At 43.3% G+C, this 19,787-nt stretch overlaps 1 protein-coding gene across 1 annotated transcript in view; it reads left to right on the plus strand.

Moving 5' to 3' along the window:
- Window positions 1-1,904: 1,904 nt before the first annotated feature.
- FRMD4A (FERM domain containing 4A) overlaps window positions 1,905-19,787 on the plus strand; it is a gene marked incomplete at its 5' end in the record, with an annotated part of 385,473 nt that continues 367,590 nt past the window's right edge. The window contains one exon of the mRNA XM_082310334.1: window positions 1,905-1,949. Within this exon, the coding sequence (XP_082166460.1) occupies window positions 1,905-1,949 (45 nt within the window). The remainder of the gene's footprint in view (window positions 1,950-19,787) is intronic.

Genomic DNA, 19,787 nt, shown 5'->3' on the forward strand with positions numbered 1-19,787 from the left:
TCCCTCTCCCACACCTCTTGGTGGAGCACCTCCTGGGGAAGGAAGGCCCTGCCATCACCACGCAACACTCGGGCTTGGTGCTGCAGCCTGAGAGGGATTTCACTGGTCTATGTATTTACGTGAAAAAAAACAGGCTTCTCTATGCGCCACATGCTATACATGCCTTACAAGAAGGGCTGTCCCCTGCCTCAAGAGTAGTGTGATGGGAGGTATGGGTCTGCCAGAGATGTCCTGAATGACCTTCCCAGGGCAATGTCTGCAATCTCCCATGTCTTTATGCCCCTTTTGCTAAAATATGATGATAGGTGAGCAACAAGATGTGGGGCAAATAAGTGCTCCTGTGTGGTACGTGCCACAGCTGGCCTGCCAGATGTAGCTTGCAGAGCACAAGGGCTGGATTATTGCTGCCCGCCTTCGTGGAGACAGTAATTTGATTCTCTTTTTTCTATCTTGGTGCCAATTTCTATAAAAGTTGCAGGAACAACATGTGTCAGAGAATTCAACTCTGGTTGAATTTGTCTGAAACTTTTAATTGGGTTCCAAAATCATGGCGGGGGTGGGGAATGTGCAGGTGGGAGCTGGAAGATGAACAGATATTGTCATTACATGAAGCCTAATATTTTAGGAAATGAAGCCAAAATGCTGCTTGCTCAGAGGGGAGATGCGAGAGTTGATATACTGAAGTTGAGGAGGTTTTTGAGCCCTACAAAATAGGGGTCCTACAGGTCTGGCAGGTCACATCTGCATGAGAGTACTGGCCTTCCTACCAGGATGCTCCGTTTATTTTTAAAGGCTTTCAGAAAGCCATCTTCCATTTACAGCTAATATTTAAACAAGGGGCTTATTTTCAAGGCTAATTTGTCTTTGTGTCTTAACCGGGTACATTTTCACAATTAGCCGTCTCCGGCCCCCCCGAGCCGCAGGAGCTCGGCGGGGGATTGCAGCATGTCGCCTTACGAAGGGAGGGAGGGGGGGCTGCCTGGCTGCCGTTTCCATGCGGTACAGGCGGCGTGATCAGAGCGCTAACACAACAGCCTGTGTAATTACATATTTCTAGGAAGTGTGTTAGCTCCACAGGGAGCTGAGTCCATTTGGAGAGGAGGAGGAGGAGGAGGAAGAGACTTTCTTTTGGGGGGGCGTAAGGTGAAAAGGGTCAGTGCGTAACCCAGCTCTCGCTCGAACACAATAAAGGTAATTGTTGCTCTCAAGTGAACACCAGGTGCTTGCTGGTTCTGGCTCCTCTCACTCGTTGCTCATGTCTGTATTATGCAGGCATCTGCTTTCCAAACCAGGCAAAGCAGGGCTTTGCAAGAAGAGAGAAGAGATTTGACCCTGGTGGAAGCGGTACGTTGCGATATTTGACATTGTTTCTGCGCTAGCATCGCCAGGGCAGGGAGGAAGATGCAGAGTCAGGGGCATGACAGTTTTACGCTACCTAGGCATTTATTTAGGTGGAGGAAGGAGAGTGGCAATTAAAAGCAATTAATTACAGTCTGCGTGCTGGGGCAGGGGGAGGATGACTTGGACCTAACCTGTCATGTAGGTGTTTGATACATGTCCTGTGTTGCTGCTGCTTGCTGTGGTGGCGTGTGCCTGAGCTTTAAATATCCTGCAGTTCCTGATATCTTCTTTCTCCAGCAGGCTCTCCATTTCATTTTCCTCCTCTCTCTAGTGTAAAATTTGGCCTAGCTTAAGCTTCTTTGCCTGGCTGAGAAGGTTATTTCCTTCCCTCCTCTCCTCCCCACCCCCTCATCCATCCTCTCCTCCTCTTGCAAATGCTCTCTGACCCTGATTTGGGGTTTCTCTCCCTGCAGTTAGCTGTGGGCTCTGTGGATGCTTTGCCGTGACGGAGGGCCGAGGGCTGACCGAGTCGTGGGGAGGATTTGTATGTAAGAAGGGAGGAGATGGCTGTGCAGCGTGCTCCCGAATCTGCTCTGAGCTTGCTGATGGTAAGTGCTTGCTGAAATCCGTTTGGGAAGGGGGGGTGGGCGAGGGGAGCCACACCGCACGGATTCAGGGCACCAAATCCACGGGAGGATTTTGCGTGAGCCGCCGCTGGCTTTTACAGGTCCTGGGGAACTTTGCAGAGGGCTCATCTGGTGCTCGCACGGAGACGGTCCTCCCGAAATGGGGTTTAATGCATCCAGACGAATGTTCAAAGCAGGATTTTGAAGTCACCTTTCTGGCAGAGCTGACGCTTGCATGCAGCATTTATCCTCAGCTGTAGTTTTTAATTTTATTCATTATATCAGTGTCTTGAATTCTCACGTCCTTCTGCTTTCTCCTGCTTTTGCCCTTGCTGACTGTGAGACAACTTAAGTGATGAGAGGGAGAGCTTGATTTCTCTGTCGATTGAGAGGCATGTTGTTAGTTGTGACCAGGTACTCAGATGTTGTATCATTTGGGGAATGGTCCTCTAATGCAGTGAATCGCCATTCGACTAGCTGCAGAGTGTGGCAGACCTGCTACTGACTGCAGACCACAGGGTAATGACCAGCATTTATCTGAGCTATTTGCTACAACATGTTGAGCCACTGACCTACTTCTCAAAGTTCTGCATATTTATAATATTTTTAAAGAAGATTATTTAGCAAAGCACGTGGCTGAGTCCAGAAACATGCCGCTATCCTGCTGCAATTAAAGTAAACCCTTTTGGTGGGGTATTAGAGAATTGTTTAGCTTTACTGATTTTTTTTTCTCCTCTCTTCTACTCTTATTGCCATTTTCTATGCAGCAGCATCAAGGATGGTTTTAGTGTAAAATCTCTGCTGGATGTTTTTCTGACTAAATGTCAGTGTAATGTTTTCACTGGAGAGTTGTTACAAGCAAAGAGCATGTGTGTGTGCACGTGTGTGGAAATGCATAGATGTGTATGCATTATATATATATTTATATAATTACCGTTACGGATCTCTCTTCTGATTGTATTAGGAAATGGTCCCTAGCACTCAGACACATGATGCGTTTAGTGAAGGGAATGCTGCAGGGTAATTGCCCTGTAGTGCCTAAGGTTGTTAACAAAGGTCAAGTTGAGAAAAGCAAATTTTATGTCCATTACTCAAAATGCTAAACATATTATTAAGCGTCTGCATGGTTTGTTTTGTATTTGCCAGTGACTGACTTGCTGTGTAAGCTCATTTTATTTCCTCTTGCTTACCTCCGGCCTTCCTGGCTTTTTAAATGGCCTCTTTCTATTTCTCTTTTAAAGATAAATTGATGGGTGCCTGTCACCCCTGTGTCATTGGTTGGGCTGTATATGCTTTTAGTTTCACTACCCTCTTAATTCTCAAGTTAAACCTCTCCTTCCCCCACCTCTATACTCCTTGAACAGACCTTGTCAAACTCTGGTACGGTGCCAAGCTGCCCACAGATTTTCTCTCTTAAAACATGGCTTAACTGTGGCTACGTGGCCTTGCCCCAGTTGTCATTTTGAGGTGGGTCGGGCGTTTCTACAGCTCTGGCCTGTAACCTGGACCCCTCAGGCCTCCTCACATTGGGCACAGCCCTGGGCAGGGCTGTTGTGGTCTCCCAGCCCCATGTGGATGGGCTGGGTTGGGTTGGGGGTCCTCAGCCAAAGAGGTTCCTGCCTTTGACCCTGTGGATGGTTGCAGGGGTGGTGGTGGGGATGTATTTCTGGGTTGCAACGGGACTCGTGCAACTCTTTGGGCTCTGCTCCACGATGGTCTGGTACTAGGGGCGGGTTGTGGGTGTGGAAAAGGTGATTTGGTATGTAAAATGCTCCACTTTTTGCAAACTGCTTCTTTTGCCTTAGATTTTTCTTGGGTCGCGAAACAGCTTAGTTAACTATAGAAACCTCATCCTTTCCCCTCTGCTCTGCCTTGGCTTTGATTGCATGCTTGAGCAGGCTCCCCTTGAATCAATAATAAATTCTTGCATAATTCATCCCACAATGAGCAGCTATAATGGCATTTCTTCTAAAACTGCTACCCTCCAGAGATTAAGGGATTACATGTCTTCGGGAAGTCCACAGAAGTAGCTTTTAATACTTTGATGGGCTTTCTCCATTGAGAGAGTTTTCTTTTAGCAATGAGGAGTATTTCAGTACTGCATTTCCTCTGCAATAGGATGCAGAATGTGCATCCAACCATTCACTTTTTATGAGACTTAATCGGCAGCAGCATTTGGCAGTGCTGCATCACGCTCAGTCTGAAAAGAACTTCTCAACGGGGTACCTCAAAGCACAAAGTGTTGCAGGTAAAGGAACCAAGGCACAGGGGCATTAATTGACTTCCCTGGAATTTGGTGCACTGAATTGAGTGACCCAAATTAGGAGCTGGCTCATCCCAAACTCCTTTCTGGCAAATTAAGAAAGATGGGCATCTCCATGGTACAGGTTTTCCTTCCTATAGAAGGACCATCTATAGGACATGGGTATCTAGCATCAGTATGCCGCAGCAGAGAGAGCTACACATGGGACTGCGTGGCATTTCTGGGTGCCAGCCATGATGATAGCTCACAATAACTTACCTGTGCCTGGTAAATGCTACCCAGGACATGGAGTTGACATGGCCCAAAGCAGCTCCCAGACAGCAGGTCAGCGGGCAGTTGCACGTTGCTTGTGCAGCCGTTAGAACACCGAAGAATCTCACTAAACCTGCAGCCTTAGGTGGACAGGTCCTACTTCAGTTTAGTGAAATAAATATTGACCACACAATGAATTAATCTAAGTTGAATCTGTTCTTATTTTGATCTTGTTTTCTAGCCAGTTTAGTACTCGGGTGGCTTTTTTTCTATTTTTAGTGATTTTTTTTTTTTTTTTTTTTTTTCTGCCAGGCAGGGAAAAGGCTCAATGAAGGAGAATTTCAATCTTAAGCATGTATTTTCCTAACATAGAGATATTGGATGGTGCTTGGTCTTGTAGGGCTCCTGCCTCTACCTTGCTCCAGAGATCACAGCAGATGAGAGACATTGCCTGGTTCAGCATGGAGGAAACTGGGCTGAACTGTACCCAAAGTGGCTCTGCCTGTAGCATTATCAAATCATTACAACAGAGCTTCCTCAGCCCCTGTGAACCAAGAGGAGGGAGCATTTAAGCATGAAATAGCAAATACCATGTCTTGTTAGGAATGATAACACCTGCTGTGTTAAGATCATTAATGCTGATGGGAGTAAGTGCAATACCAGTAGGATTTAATGTCTACCTTATTAGTATATTGTAAAATTTTAAAGCTGCAGACATATTGATTGTACAGATTTTAACAGCACAATAAGTTATGATACCTGGTCTCTCTTGAGACAGCATTACTGCATCTCATGAAAATAGATCTTAGGGACTTGACCTTCAAACTACTGTAGGTCATAACACTAGCACTAATTAATCTGCGTTAAATGGCAATGGAGGTTCAGATGAACAAGGTATACAGCTCAGTGTATACCAATTAATCCAAAATGATCTTAAAATGGTAGGGAATAGAAGCACAGTTTTCTGTTTCCAGAAAAGCTAGCTCCAGCTACCTACTCTCACACCCTCCATCAAATTGAAAATTTACTGTATTTATAATCCAGCTTTGCTCTCTCTGGTCTGTATATATAAATGCTTTCCTTGAAGAAAGAACAATGTACCATTTAGAAAACAAGTACACTTGTAAATTAATGGTAACTGCTTGTGTTTGTAGGAGCATCTTTCACACTCTAAAATTCATTATTTTGTGTCTGAGTTGCATTCAAAGCTGAGGCTGGAACAGAGGCAGATATGAGATATCCTAGGTGACCCCCACCACATTGGACTCACCTCTATAGTTCAAGGGGAAAAAGGCTGCTGGCAGGGAATTTGGAGCATTAACTCGGGCCGTGGTGTTCACAATGCCCAGGATGAAGACTAAGAAATTGGCTGGCCAGCCCACCATCGGGGCTGCCGGCCTCGGTGTTTCCTTGTTCTACTGGGTTGAAGGCGTTGCAATGGAAGTCTAAGGCAGACACCTGCAACAGGAGAACATGTGAAAACTGCTCCATTTCTAAACCTTAGCATAAATAATTGACATCTGAGTTTCATTGTCCACTGAAAATCCCAGTTTGCTGTTGTGCTTCCAGTCCTCCTTTAAAGAGGGTTCTCCTGAATCATCCTTTCATCCCTCAAGCAAAGCTATACTAGAGTCCTGAAAACAACGTGAATTTCCTTGTTCTCATCATTCCTACACTGAACTCTGTAGAATCACCCTTAAAACACACTCAGAGATTTAACTGTATCCTTACTAAATGCTCTGAGGGCCATGCACTGCTTGGCTGGCTTCTGAGGTGTTGGACTTGACAATGTTCTGGATATTTCATAAATTATTTCACGTTTGCTAAGTTTTTATGGCTGAAGTCTGCCCTTGTAAAGGCAAATTCAGTAACTAACTAAAAAGATATAGAGCTTCTAAGCCCCATTTAGACCAAGGACTGACCCCCCACCACCATAAAGCTATGTTCTGTCCCACTCAAACCTCTAGACAGATTGCAGCAGCGCAGCTCAGCTTGGAGGATCATGTTAAAGCCTTCGGGAGCAGCAAGGTTACAGTGGAAGGATGAGGTCATTTTCTGCCTCTCTCATCTCAGGCTTAAATTATCTCTCTGTTGACAATATGCAAAAGCCCTTGGCATTCAAATCTCCTTGCTGTGACCTCATCTACAGACCATGTCGACCTGGAAGGCCAGCTATGCTTGGCATGCTCCTTCCGTAGAAACAAAACCCACCCGTTTCTTGCCATTGCACGGCATAGGGGTTAATGCAGCTCCCATCTGATATTGAAGCAGTGTGACGTGTCAGCAGTGCATGACCCACACATGGGTCTGGGTGTAAGCAGCATTGCTTGGGAATGAATAACGCCTTCCCCCAGGAATCGGCTGCACCGCTGACATCTGGCCCTCTTCAGCTTCATGCCCAAAATGAGGTCTGTGGGGATACTTGAACAGCAAGGGGAGGTGATTATGCAGCCCTCTCCGTGCTCCTTTTGCAGATATTTCCACCATGCAGGTGTGTGGGCTTCATCTGCAGCCTTCACAGAAGGTCTGGGCAGGAAACGATAATGCACCACGGCACCTGGAGGTCGCTGGGGAGGAGTCATGCTGGCAGGAATCTCCCTTCCTCCCCGGCTCCTTCCTTGCTCTAGCCAGGCAGTAATTCGCTAATGGGCTTCACGAGCAGCAAATAGCTGAGCTGTGCTGGTTGCTCTTTTGGAGGATGGGATGAGAGCAGCAAATTCCTGCTTGGTGCTTTGTGGCTGCTTGCTACCGTGGACTGAGAATTTAGCTATTTCTTGTTGGTAAGTTCCCCTGTAGCACTGAATTGTATCTGAACTTTACTATACACTTCTGTAAACTTGCAGTAATACTTCAAACATGGTGATTTAATTCAGCTGAATGAGATTAAACACTCCCTGAGATTACTCTTGGCTTCCCTGTGGTGGATGCCACCTTCTACCCATCTGAGCTGCAGGACTACAAAATCGTTATGCCTTCGATTCCACTGTAATGCATGCCATCAATTTTCTTTTCCTTGTCCCTCTGCATGAACATGCTGTAGAAGAAGCAGACCATAATGTTTGCACATCTGAATTCTCCCATTTATTACTGTGCTTTAAAACAGGAGTAAGTGGGATTACTGGTTTATTATCTTTTTTTATTATGAATATGGCTTGTGCCTTTTATTTCAGCTGCTCATTCTGAATGACTGATAAAATTATCTCAGAGATGTGACCATTGATTTTTTTTTTTTTTTTTTTTATGATGCTATAGAGCATCGCTATTTGTAGAAGTGAATTAGTGGGCACTTGAGTAAATGATCATTATGATTAATTGGAGTCTTTCTACAATTAGGAGGAAAGTAACATATTAACAGATTGAAAAGATCACTAAATATGACAACTCCTTTTGACAATATATAAAAGAATAATGTCACTCTGACTTTTTAAAAATAAAATGTATTGGAAAACTTGACTGATATCCCTAAACCAAAATAAAATGTTAAAAATGCTGTAATTGCTGCAATTAAAATGCAAGGCTATGAATAGCTACTAATACATAGGCAGGACTTGTAACATTGGAAGATTGCAATTTTTCAATTCTTTGCCTTCTGGTTACAAATGTCATACTTCATAATTACTGTACTCGTAATTTCTCAGCATGGCAACGATCCAGCCCTCTGACAGGCTAATGTGGTTAGCACATCAGGGCTTGGAGATGTACAAAAGTCCTGCGTGGATCCTTCCTCAGTATGTCCCATGAAAATGCAGATTTTTGTGATTTGGCACCTACAGCTGTTGTGCTTAGGTGGCTGGTCCTGTGGGCGCTCATGGAGTCTGCCAGCACCAATGACAGCCACTTCATTTCATGTGTCTCGCTGAAAACAGAAGCCACCAGCTGGATGTGGGGTCAGTCAGAGGGAATGGACTGAATTTTGGGCTCTCCCCAGCTGGCATGCTGTCCCCGGCTCTCCACAGTCCCCATAAATGCTGCTGAGGAATGGGTGTTTCCACCCCTACCATCACTGGCAAACCTTGGGTAAATGTCTTCCCTGCACCCCTCCAGGCAGATGCATCCATTTTGCCCCCACGTGTCTTAATTCTCTCTGCTTTTAAATATCAACAAGCACAGAAACTTGCAGAAGTGAGTTGAAATCAGTCGTTTCACAAACATGTTTTAATGGCGCTGAGTATCAAACTAACCTGAGCCTATCATCACCTTCAACTGATATGAATTTTCTTGTTTAAATGAATTCTTGCGTTGGCCTGAAGCTGAAACTCTCAAAGCATGTGAAGCAAGGCTCCTGCTTAACTTTTTGAAGGGTTGTATTGTATTAGGTAGTCCTACTGAGAGCTCTGTTAGCACACGCTCGTGCAGCAGCAATGCCTGAGACCAAGTGGCATTTCCAAAGCCTTGCTGGAAGGCAGCGCAATACCAGATCTTTCTCAAGAAGCCTCCCAGACTTGAAGAGACCCACAGAAGTGTCTGTGTTTCACGGAAACAAAAGCCATAGTGAATGCCAGAAACCTATTTAAAGGAATAGATCTACCCACAAAATCTTACCAGCTTTTTACATCCTTCACGGGATTAAAGCTGGTAATCCCCAAATTAAAGCCAGCACCTACTAGTGCTAGTTCTAGTGCCTGGCATTAGCTTTTCAGGTCTCCAAAAAGCTAGTGATCATGCTGAAATACCAACAACTGACCAGGAATGATGAGACTTGAGCCCAAGGTGCTTCGTTTTCAGGGCATATTGCAAAAGCCTGGCTGACATAATAAAATGTAATGAATGGAAGTAAACTGGGAGAGCATAAAGCTGGGTGCAAAAATTATCTACCCTGATATTCTTTGTAAATCAGTTACAGAGATACTGGGGTACCACACAATTTGGTAAAAACAGAATATCCCTTCCCCTTCCTGTCCTTACCCCAGCACACGCTGCCCACTTCTTGCCAATGAAGGGTTGCTCTCTGCAGCGCATCCTTCGCTGTCCTCCCTTCTCTCAATCCATTTGCAGCCACCAGAGAGCTGAAAATTATTTTTAGGGAGGTTTTGCTAGTGCAGAAACAGAATTCACACAGAGCCTTGCTCCACAATATTTTTCTATCTGTGGGCAGACTGTGGTGATCCTCATATTGCAAGACACTCGGCTTTGGCTCCCCATAATTTGTGTGAAATTAATGAAGGAGTGTTGTAGAACATATGTTTGGCTTAATATAGATTCAAGCTTTTTTTAGTCTAATATACTAAAGTAAAATCCGGGACAGCTTCACAGTAAATAAGATTGAAATATTTTTCATTTTTTAATAATATGAGGCCAATTGAGCCATAGTGGTCAAAGCACATTGTATTTCCTGGTAATTAATTGCTGGCTGTGATAGTTGACTGCATAAAACTACGCCTTGGGCCATTAACACCAGGTCATTAGTACTCAAGGAAATGTCTAGTGAAGGTCATTATCACTGCTGTTATTAAAGCTATTGTAATAGAAAAAAGTTGGCATGAGCTTTTCAAAAACCCATATTCCCTGTTCTGGTCTCATTTCAGAGTTCTGGGAGCAAGGACTGTTCTCAGTTATTCTGCATTGGCATTGATTTTCAGGGGATTAGAGTTTGCCTGCTTCCTTAAAAACAGAGACCAATTAATTGAAGTGTTTGAGAGGATGACCATCTAGCTTTACATGGCCAAAAATTTTGGCCTTCCCAAAGGATTGGCACAGGTTGTGTTCTTATTGGCAATCCCAGGGGGCTGGACAACGAATGAGCAAAAACCCAACTGATCCCTTGTGTTAGCTTCTTTAGCAGCAAGGCATGGACACTGGGTAGGTGGCTGTGGGGCAAATGGGGTGGTTGTTGCTACATATTGGACCCGTGGTGTTTGCGTCCTGGTATTTCAGGCTTGGATTGAGTTTCCAAGATTTTGGTGATGTACCAAAATCAGCCTTCTCATGAAAACCAGACCTTGTTCTGGCTATCGTACTGCCTCCAGAGGGACTTCTAACTTCCAGCTCAAGCAGGAGCTGTATGGAGATTTGCTTTTGTGCTGTCCCTCAAACTACTCTGTAGGTCACTGTCCCCAGAGCAGCAGGGTGATATTTCTAGTGAAATCTAAATTAAAAAATGACACTTCTAAGAAGGATTAATAGTATTGCCTCCCCTGGCAGACTGGTGTGGTTGAGAATTCCTTATTTTCTAGTTAAAGACAAAGAAAGTGCTAATGAAGCCAAAAGAATAATGAAAAACATTTTTTAGTACCTTCCTTTAACAAGATATTAATAATAGCACTTATTTCCTATATTAAATACAGCTTTACGTGGAATGCTATTTTCTCTAATCATGTGTTTAAAATAGGGTGAGTATTTCACATGGACAAAAGTCCTTGAATCAGTATTCTGAGCGTGCTGCCTTTAATGAGGTTATGAGGAAGCATTTCAGCTCTAAATAGATAAAATTACAGACAGGAGAAGATACAGTGATGGCACAAGAAAAATGATGGGGAAGTTCTGTAACTTACTGAAGTTCCTAGCAGTCGTTTTTTTTCCCCACTTTGAAATTTTGTTTTGGAGTCAGGAGTTAAATAATTCCATATGAAGAGACCTGTATTGCCCTCTTGATCGATATAGAAACTCATTTTGTTACCATCCTTACTGCAGTATATAAGCAAAGGCTTATTTCTTCAGTCCTCTCCTGATGGATTGCTCCTCTTGAATTCTCTTCCTCCTCTGTGTCGAATACCAGACGCAGTCTCTGCTGTCCACTGCCTTGCAAGAATTAAAAAACTAAACATGCTTCTTACATTGATTCCAACACAAGCGTTCTTGTATTGTGGGAATATTTTGACCCATTCTTTCATCAAAGCTTTACTACTAGACTTCTTTGGTCAGGTAGTGCTTAGGTCATTTTAGGGAGTTTCTCATTTTTGGATGCACCATTTAAATTTGAAGAGCTAAATGAAGAATCATCCATGTGAAATTTCCCTGAGAGCTTTGATTCACCAGTAGGAATTAAACCTTAGCTGCAAAGTCCAGAGGTGCCTGGTGTCTTGGACATGGATCCTGTTTTGAATGTTCCTCTTTGGTTTGTCTCTCTTTAGTGATTTACCTGAGATACCACTTCCAAATAGAGGTTGCAGTCATTAACTTCCTACATTTCTCCCAGGAAAATGCATCTGTGATCACATTGCAAATAAAATGTGTCTGTTGTGGCTAGTCCCAAATATCTTTGGGGAGGAGAGGAGGAAATGAGTGCTATCCACTTGCATGATGAAACGTAAACTGGTGTCAGAGAGTTAGTGGACACTTTAAGACTGTATGACCATGCGGCCAAATGAAAATCTCGGCAGTTTTGTACATAATGTGAGCAACAAACAAATCCTGTTTGAAATCTGCATTATTGGCCATGTATAATAAAGCAGGGGTGGCTTAATTGCCAAAGCCTATGCAAACAGAATAATACATAGTCGTCTCTGAGTAAGAGAGTAGTCAGTTTTAATTTTTAATAATGTTTAATTAAGTAAACATTCACGACACTTCTGGTATTTGTGTATTAACACAACTGTCTCTGGGTAGCCAGAGTCATTCTTTCATGCATAGGCTCATGTCAATTGATTTTTCCGTGGTCAGTAGCTGTCGTTTAGTCTGTTTAAGTTCCATAAAACCATTCCTGTCCAAGGGAGAAGGATTTGATCTTTCTTCTCTTAGGATCAAGCTGGGAGAAGAGTGTAAATCCATATTATTCCACTTATCTCCATGACATTTCCAGTTTCTACAGATGCAATCAAAAGAATTTTGGCTCATTGATCTTCAAACTCTTTGAAAATTTCACACTCTGAGCTGAGTGGTGTGAGCCGCATCGTCGCCCTATTGCTTTTCATCAATAAAAGTTTTTACCTAGGTCAAGATAGCATGGTTGCTGCATATGAGCTATGAATCCTGGAGATTATTATTGGTTTACTGGTAGAATATTTTTTTTCCAAACCAAAATGAATTCTTAGATGAGTCATTGCACACATACCCTGCCTTGATATTTTTAGGTGCTAAAGCCACTATTTCAATGAGGCTGGAGTGGAGAAAATTGTCCATAATGTTTCAGATGTACAATTAAAGTGCCATCTGCCTCTGCGATGCAGCAGATGTATAATTGATATTCACTGCTGATTTGCCACTTGATTTTCTGCAGACATTGAATGCTGTAATTGTTTATACAGTATGATCCTAAATACCCATGTGAGAATTTTTCTCCTCACGTGTTCCCTACCAGAAGTATCACTACCATCCCCAATACTCAGAAGGTGGATTCATTAAAAGATAATTTAGTGTTAGCTAAGACAGAATCTTACAGGAATCCAGTGAGTAAGTAAGAAACAAGTTTTCAAAAGGAGTAACTTATTCCTGTAGAATCATGGTTTAATATAGGAAACGTTGTTGGGAAAACTTAAAATGCTGATCCCAAATCTGGTTACTTTTGTGCACTGATTTAAATGTAGGATGTAGTTAGGATTAAAGGAAAACAGTTGGATTTATTTTTCCCTCCTTTTTTGTAGAGATGGGAACCTTCTTCAGAGGAAAAATTTTATGTAGAGTAAACCCAAAAGGTCAGCTGTAACATCAAAAGAACTATTTTCTCTAGGGTAAAGACTATTTAAATAAAAAACAGAGACAGAAACCACAGCAGTGAATTCTGAACATATGGGGGAAAAAAAAGAGGTGTGCTACTTTTTTTTTTTTTTTTGCACTGTCATTACTTTTAGGAAATCCAATCACTAAAATCTTGATCAATCAGCAGGTGTTAATATTACCCTATCACTGGCTTCTAAGATTCTTCTTCTGAGAATACTCTAGACCTGAATCTGCTCATGCCGAAATAAAAGCAAATGTGACCCGTAACTGCAATGGCAGAAGGTTAGTGGCTCTATTTTATATTGCTGCCCTTCTTTTTGACAGCAGTGGCTTTTTAGCACATTAGTTAAACTCACAATGAAGCGGCAATGATTGTCCAGGGTTTTGCATTCGGCTCCAAAGGCAAGAAAAATTGGTGATACAGAATCTGAGTATGGCTTCGTTGCAAGTGACATTTTGAGTAATCATTTCTTAAGCCAGCGCCTGGCTCGCAGGAAAAGTCAGCTCTCTGGGCGCTCAGAGAAACCAAGGTCCATTTTGTTGCAACTTATTCCTTTTTTGCAAGTCATTGCCTGTATGTGGCACCCAGCGTAATCTAAAAAGATGCTCTCTGTCTTCCCGAGGCTGAACACTTGCTCTCATATTTCAGGGTATCTAATGGTAATAGTCTAATCATACCTGAAGGACATTATGGCTGAAGGTTATGGCACGTAACTCAGCTGGTAGCATAAGCAAAGACCAAGTGAGGGGCTAAGGATGCTGGAGAAGGAAAGCACAGGGGATGTAGGGGATGATTTGGGGAGGGGTGATGGAGTCAGATCTAAGGAAATGGGGCTGCATTGATCAGTCTGGTTCTGTCCAGGTTTTCTTTCGGATTTCTATCACTGTCTGAAGAAACCCACCAAGTTAAAGAAAAACAGAGAGACAACCCAGGAGAAACCATAAATCTGACTATGTTAATGCTGATAAACATTTGAAGCAGGGAGAGGAACTGCTTTTCTCCATGAGACATTTAGTCACAGCCATGCTGGGTGCTCTGTGATAAATGCAAACAGAAATCAAGCTACAGCACAATGTATGGTTAATTTTACCCATGTAACTTCTTGTTGAGGTCTAGTTGGGCTCTTTAACATGGAGAGATGACAACAGCTGAAGGAAAGAAACACTGTTGCTTGTGTGTTCTTGTGTTTTTTGGTTTTATTGTATTTTATTTTATTTTTGTTATTTCTAGTATCTTTGATTCATGTAACAAATGTTTAGATATGTTTGTTACATAAAGATTCATCTTCAGGTTTAGTTTATACTTACTGAGAAGGTGACCCGCAGAGGGGAAGGTTGCAGTCTCACCGCACGTGTAATGCAGTGCTCAAGCTGAGCCTGGCTCATGTTAGGAAGCACACAAGAAATTAGGAGACTGCCTGATAGAGAGGGATATGCAGAGGGGACTGAACTGTGATTAAAGGGAGCTGGAAACTTGCACAGATATGGAGGCAGCATAAAGGTGGGATCCCAGGTCTTGTGAGGAGCTGGTTGAGCACCTCCCTGTGACATACATCTGCTAACTCAGCACCGTCATTGTCTTGCTGCTACCTCCTTGGCTGAAATGTGGCTTGTTCTCTTAACTGCACTGTACTACAGATAAATAAATCAGTCATAGAGAAAATTGTCTTGGATATCAGTCACTGACTGTCTGAAGTGTTCAGTTCCTGTTAACACAAAGTGTCAACAAAAGGAGATTTCTACCAGTGTTTAACTCACACGCTTAAAAATGAAACTCCAATGACAAATTTAAACTTTTATTCAAATAAAAAGGGTCAAAATTAATCTTCATTGGATACTTACCACTTCTGCAGTTCCTAAAAATTACTTGAATATGTGGAACTGCTTTCCTTCCAGTAGCACATAGTACTAAGAGACCATAGAAGTGGAAGCGAGAGGCTGCAGTACCTGTTTGGGAGTGGGAATGCAGCCGGATTCTGGTCACAGCTCCTGCAGTCCAATTGAGTTTATGTAAAAAAGATGCTAGGAAAAGTGGAGAACCCATTCAGTGGGCAGGGACATGGACCACAGGACTCCTGTCACCCAGCTGACAACTTCCCAAACTGGGAGACTTAGGGACAAGTTCAGTGGATAGATTTGCCTTCTGGTTCCTTCCTTTCCTTGTGGTCTTGGCAGGAGAGGGGAATGTGCTCCGGGACACTTGGATACGGACCCCTCCTGAGAGCTCATGTCTCCACAGGCTTAGGAGAGCCAGTGATGGAGATTTCCTACTTCAGAGGCAAAATGTCACCATGGGAAACAAAGTAATATGTTTGGGAATGTTTGGCTGGTTAATAGCACCTACTAGCCATTCAGATGGCAGCTGCCTAGTAGTGGCTCTGGTGACACCTCATTCCTCTGAAGACATCACCTGCAGGTGACAATATACATTCGTCAGAAGCCTTTAAAGTTGTTTTGGCCCTCTGCAGCACTGCTCTGTTTATTTTGTGTGTTAACAAACTGCAGCTTATGATTCCCATTGTATCTCCAAAAACATGTGAGCAGTCCTAGGGGACTAGTCCCTCGTTCCTCCAGGCCTGGAAGGACCTCCTTGTGGGAAGAAACAAGTTTTCTCTCCTCCATGTCGCTTCCACTACAGCTTTATTAGATTCAGTTCTGGTTCTGCCAGTCTAAATAAGAAGGCAGCTTCCCCCCAGAGAAGCATTCGAAGCTTCACATAAAAAGTGTCTTAATTTTTATCATGTAGTGTTGTATGTGGCAGCTATGAGTTGCAGCCTTTACAAAGGCACCACAGTGCGAGAAACCACAGTGAGGGCTTCCAGAGCACAACATCTGGTGGGGGAGTCTGCCGTGATTAGAAAAAGTGTTATTTTATTGCCAGAATCAAATTATCTGAAGGTGTCCTGCTGGTAAGCAGCAAGTACGAGCTGTACGGAGTCCTAAATTGGTGCGTACAAGAGAGGTAGTATTAGATCTTTAAATCCCTCTTTGGGTTAAGCTGGGTTTTGTCAATATTCTCATCTAAAACCTAACGCAAAGTGTCTCAAGATAGAGGTCACTGCTGAAACAAATTTTATTTTTGCTGCTACACATTAATATTATGTTACCCAGTTTTGGGGAATGTTTCCCATCAGAGGTTTCCCTTAGGAGCATGAAGGGCTTTGCTGGGAAGCAGAAATTGATGGCTCTCTTGTCCTAGGTCTCTGTCTTTCTTAAAAATAATCTCTTCTAGCTGTGGGGAAAGAACCCTGCACAGGACAGAAGTTGAGATAACTGCAGCTGAAAATTAAGCTTGCAGGGAATGTGGCATGGCATCCTGTGGGGCGATCTTTGCCGTCCAGGGAATCAGGCCAGTGTAGGTGGTACCTGCATCCCATCTGAGATGCAGTAGCTGGCCATGTGGATGCTCCCTTTCCGCTCTTTGTACTCTTCCTTGACAGTCTGGGTGAATTGATTTTCCTTCGCTTTGCAGCAGATAAAATTTAACTCCTAGGTATCAGCTGAGGAACAGTAACCTCAGCTGCTTCAACTCTAACGGTTAAGGTGGTCTTTTCATTCCCTATTGCTCTATTCATGCAGCCATCTAAGAAAAAAGAAATGTCATGTTTTGAATGTGTGCCTAAGTTTTTAGCACAGGATGGGATATCACTGGCAGTGGTAGATGGATTTGCTTTCTTTTCCCCTTATAAACAGGAGTCAGCCTCCTGCTAGGAATTCACCGCTATCTCTCTTCCCACATCCCAAAAATCAGCTGGGATCATCTAAAACTGATTCCCTAGCTCACAGTCATACATCTATATGCTACCACGCTGCAACTGTGTTTGCATTAGTATGGCACCTAGATTCTCGTTGGAGGCAGGAGCTTTATTGCAACAGAAACTTTGCAAACATGGTGAAAAAAATAATATTTCCTTTTCATCCTGGAGTCCAAATCTTTCAGATCGTTGTAAATTGGACATTTGTCTCCCTTGGCTGGTAAGGATGACTGCATCCTTTACAGGTTTTCCTCCAGGGAAATTAATAGTAAGATTTAAATATGAAGAGAATGGTCCCCTTTAAAGTTACACATGCTAAAGGAATGTGACTTATGAATCCTGTTAGCAGCAATGGCTGCATGAGAATATCAAACACTTAGTCAAATCAAGATTTTGCTGTGATGCATCTTGCACTAAAAGGGTTGCTATAAATTTTGTACTGTGCCAAACGTTTTTATGTACCTCAAGTATGTGGGCTGTGTTTGATGCTTATAGAAGTTGAGCCTGTTTTGCTCTTGTTGCTGACTGCTGGAGGAACATGTGCACGTTTGTGTAGCTGAACAAGATTAAAACTCATCTGGATTGCAGTGTCAACCACAGAGAATGCTGCTGCCTGCAGTAAAAACAGGAGATATTAAACTGCAAATAAGCCACCCACCTTGTGTTGGGAAGACCAGTGTTATTTTCATAATTTCTAGTGGCCAACACAGGTGGCAGATTCAGTGGAGAGTAGCAATTTACTTAAAAATTGCCTGTATGAAATATTCATATAAAAATTTGCTTCATGCAGTGAATATTTGAACAATTAAGAGTCTGTTCACTGTCACTTTCTGGCCTTGGGCTGGTTTGAGGATGGCAGTGTTCGTAGCCTGCCAGCTGACTGGTACCTATGGGATCATCCTGGAACAGACAGGAAGACCAGCAAGCCTAGAGGACAGAGTAGCAGCTGAGTAGTCCCCTGCATCCAGACACCGAGGAGATTCTGGCATCTTGGTGTAGCTTACACAATGGACTGCCCAAGTCTGAGCTCCACCAGGAATCCTGGCTCTTCTCTGCTGTCCTGCTCCATGATGGCAAGGGAGGGTTATGGGGACCAAAGAGCCACCAATGCCTGAGCAATGGCCAGGAAAGGTGACTCTGTGTGCCTGAATTGATCTGAACAGCAGGGCTCAAACGTGGGCGTGGGTCCAAACATCACAGCAATATTCAGAGCCTCTTGTGTGAGGATGGGTTGTCACAGCTTCCCAAGTCTCTCTTGACAGGGGACATGACACTTCCATGGCTGGGGGCAGGCATGTCTTCAGAACGCATATTTGATCACATAGTCTTGTTTTTAAGCAACATGGGCAATTTTAAATGAAATAAACAAACAAACAAAAAAACAAAAAACAAAAAAAAGGTTTGGGGATTCCTTGGGAGCTGTCCCCAAAAATACCCACCCACTCTTTCTCCTGAAATAAAAATAAAGATAAACCAGTACAATTTCAACTTTGCCTGCTTCACCAGCAAGATTCTGCCTGTGCAAATTCCTGGAGCTCTTAGTTCTTTTGTGAGTTTATTCTCCTTGAAGAAATGTCTTTGTCTTAATGTCATAATAATTGCTTGACCACAGCAGGGATTTTAGGGCTTCTGCAAGCTGTGGGAGCACCAGAGTGATCAGGCTCAGTGTGTCCCTGGGCACCTTTCTGAGCTGGGGCATAAGTGTGTGCAGAAGTTGTCTGCTGGCAGGTTTTTTTGGATGTTGTCTCAAACTGCCTCTCTAACGATGAGGCCATTTCACAGTGAATCACTGAGGTGGCTACTCTTGTGGCTAGATCTGAAAGAGGTTTTAAAACCAACTCTCCAACACGACATTAAAAAATTATGAGGGGAAGCAGGGGGCTGTGATTTCACCTTTTTATTCATTTTTCTAGGCAGGGCTAAAGAGTTTCGTTTCTTTTGGGTTGCCCGCTTGAATCCCGCTGAATCAGGACAGAAAATTACTGAACGCATGAGAGGAGTGCAGTAACCATTTGGGGTCAGTGAACTATAGATTGCAATATTCGGCAGAGTTATTGCGCTTGCCTGTGAGCCACAGCCGTGTCCCTGCTCCACCCGCCAGCAGCCGCGGGAGAGGAGGGGAAGGCTGCTCTGCGTTTCGCTCACTTGGCCTTTTCCATTGTGTCCCCTGAGTCATCAGCCCTTCCTACCTGCTGAAGCCTTTCATGCTGCATTATTGATTATTTTTAATCAAAGGGGTCAGAGTTATTTTCCCCAGTTGTCGGTTTGGTTCATGTCACTTTGCTGATTATTGCGACTCACTGAGGTGATGAAAATAACTATCCAGATCATGAAGTTTAGAGGTAGAAAATAGGGAAAACCTGACTAGTCAAGGCAACTAGTTTTGTTTAACTTGATGTTTGATGGTTTTGCCTCTCTGTCTCTGTCTCTATTGTACAAGGTATTTTACTTTTGTTTCCCCAAGGCAATCTACCAATAATTCAGTGACAGCTGCCTGTTCTTACTCCTTGGTTTCTAAGCCTCCAGATACTAGACTTGAATTTTGAGGATCTGTTTCCAAGCACTGACATATATTTTCTGCATGCCCTTGGGCAGTCTCCTTCACCTCTTGGTATCTTATGGTTTTGTAAACGGGCTCAAAGTCCTTTTTGCAGGACCACTTTGCGCATCTCCAGTGCACTAGGTATTTTGGCAGTCCACTAATCCAATAATGAGAGAGAGGAGAAATAAAATGGGTAGCTGACCTATGCACAAAGATGAAGATATAGCAAAAAAGGGAGATATTGCTGAAGTGGTTTCAAACTAGATTCAGACTAGACGTAAGGAAGAAATTTTTTACAATGAGAGTAGTGAAACACTAGAACGGGTTCCCAGAGCGGTGGTAGATGCCCCATCCTTGGACACATTCAAGGCCAGGATGGGGCTCTGAGCAACCTGATCTGGTTGTAGATGTCC

The sequence above is a fragment of the Platalea leucorodia genome (assembly GCF_965183815.1).
Source record: "Platalea leucorodia genome assembly, chromosome: 4".
Lineage (NCBI taxonomy): Eukaryota > Metazoa > Chordata > Aves > Pelecaniformes > Threskiornithidae > Platalea > Platalea leucorodia.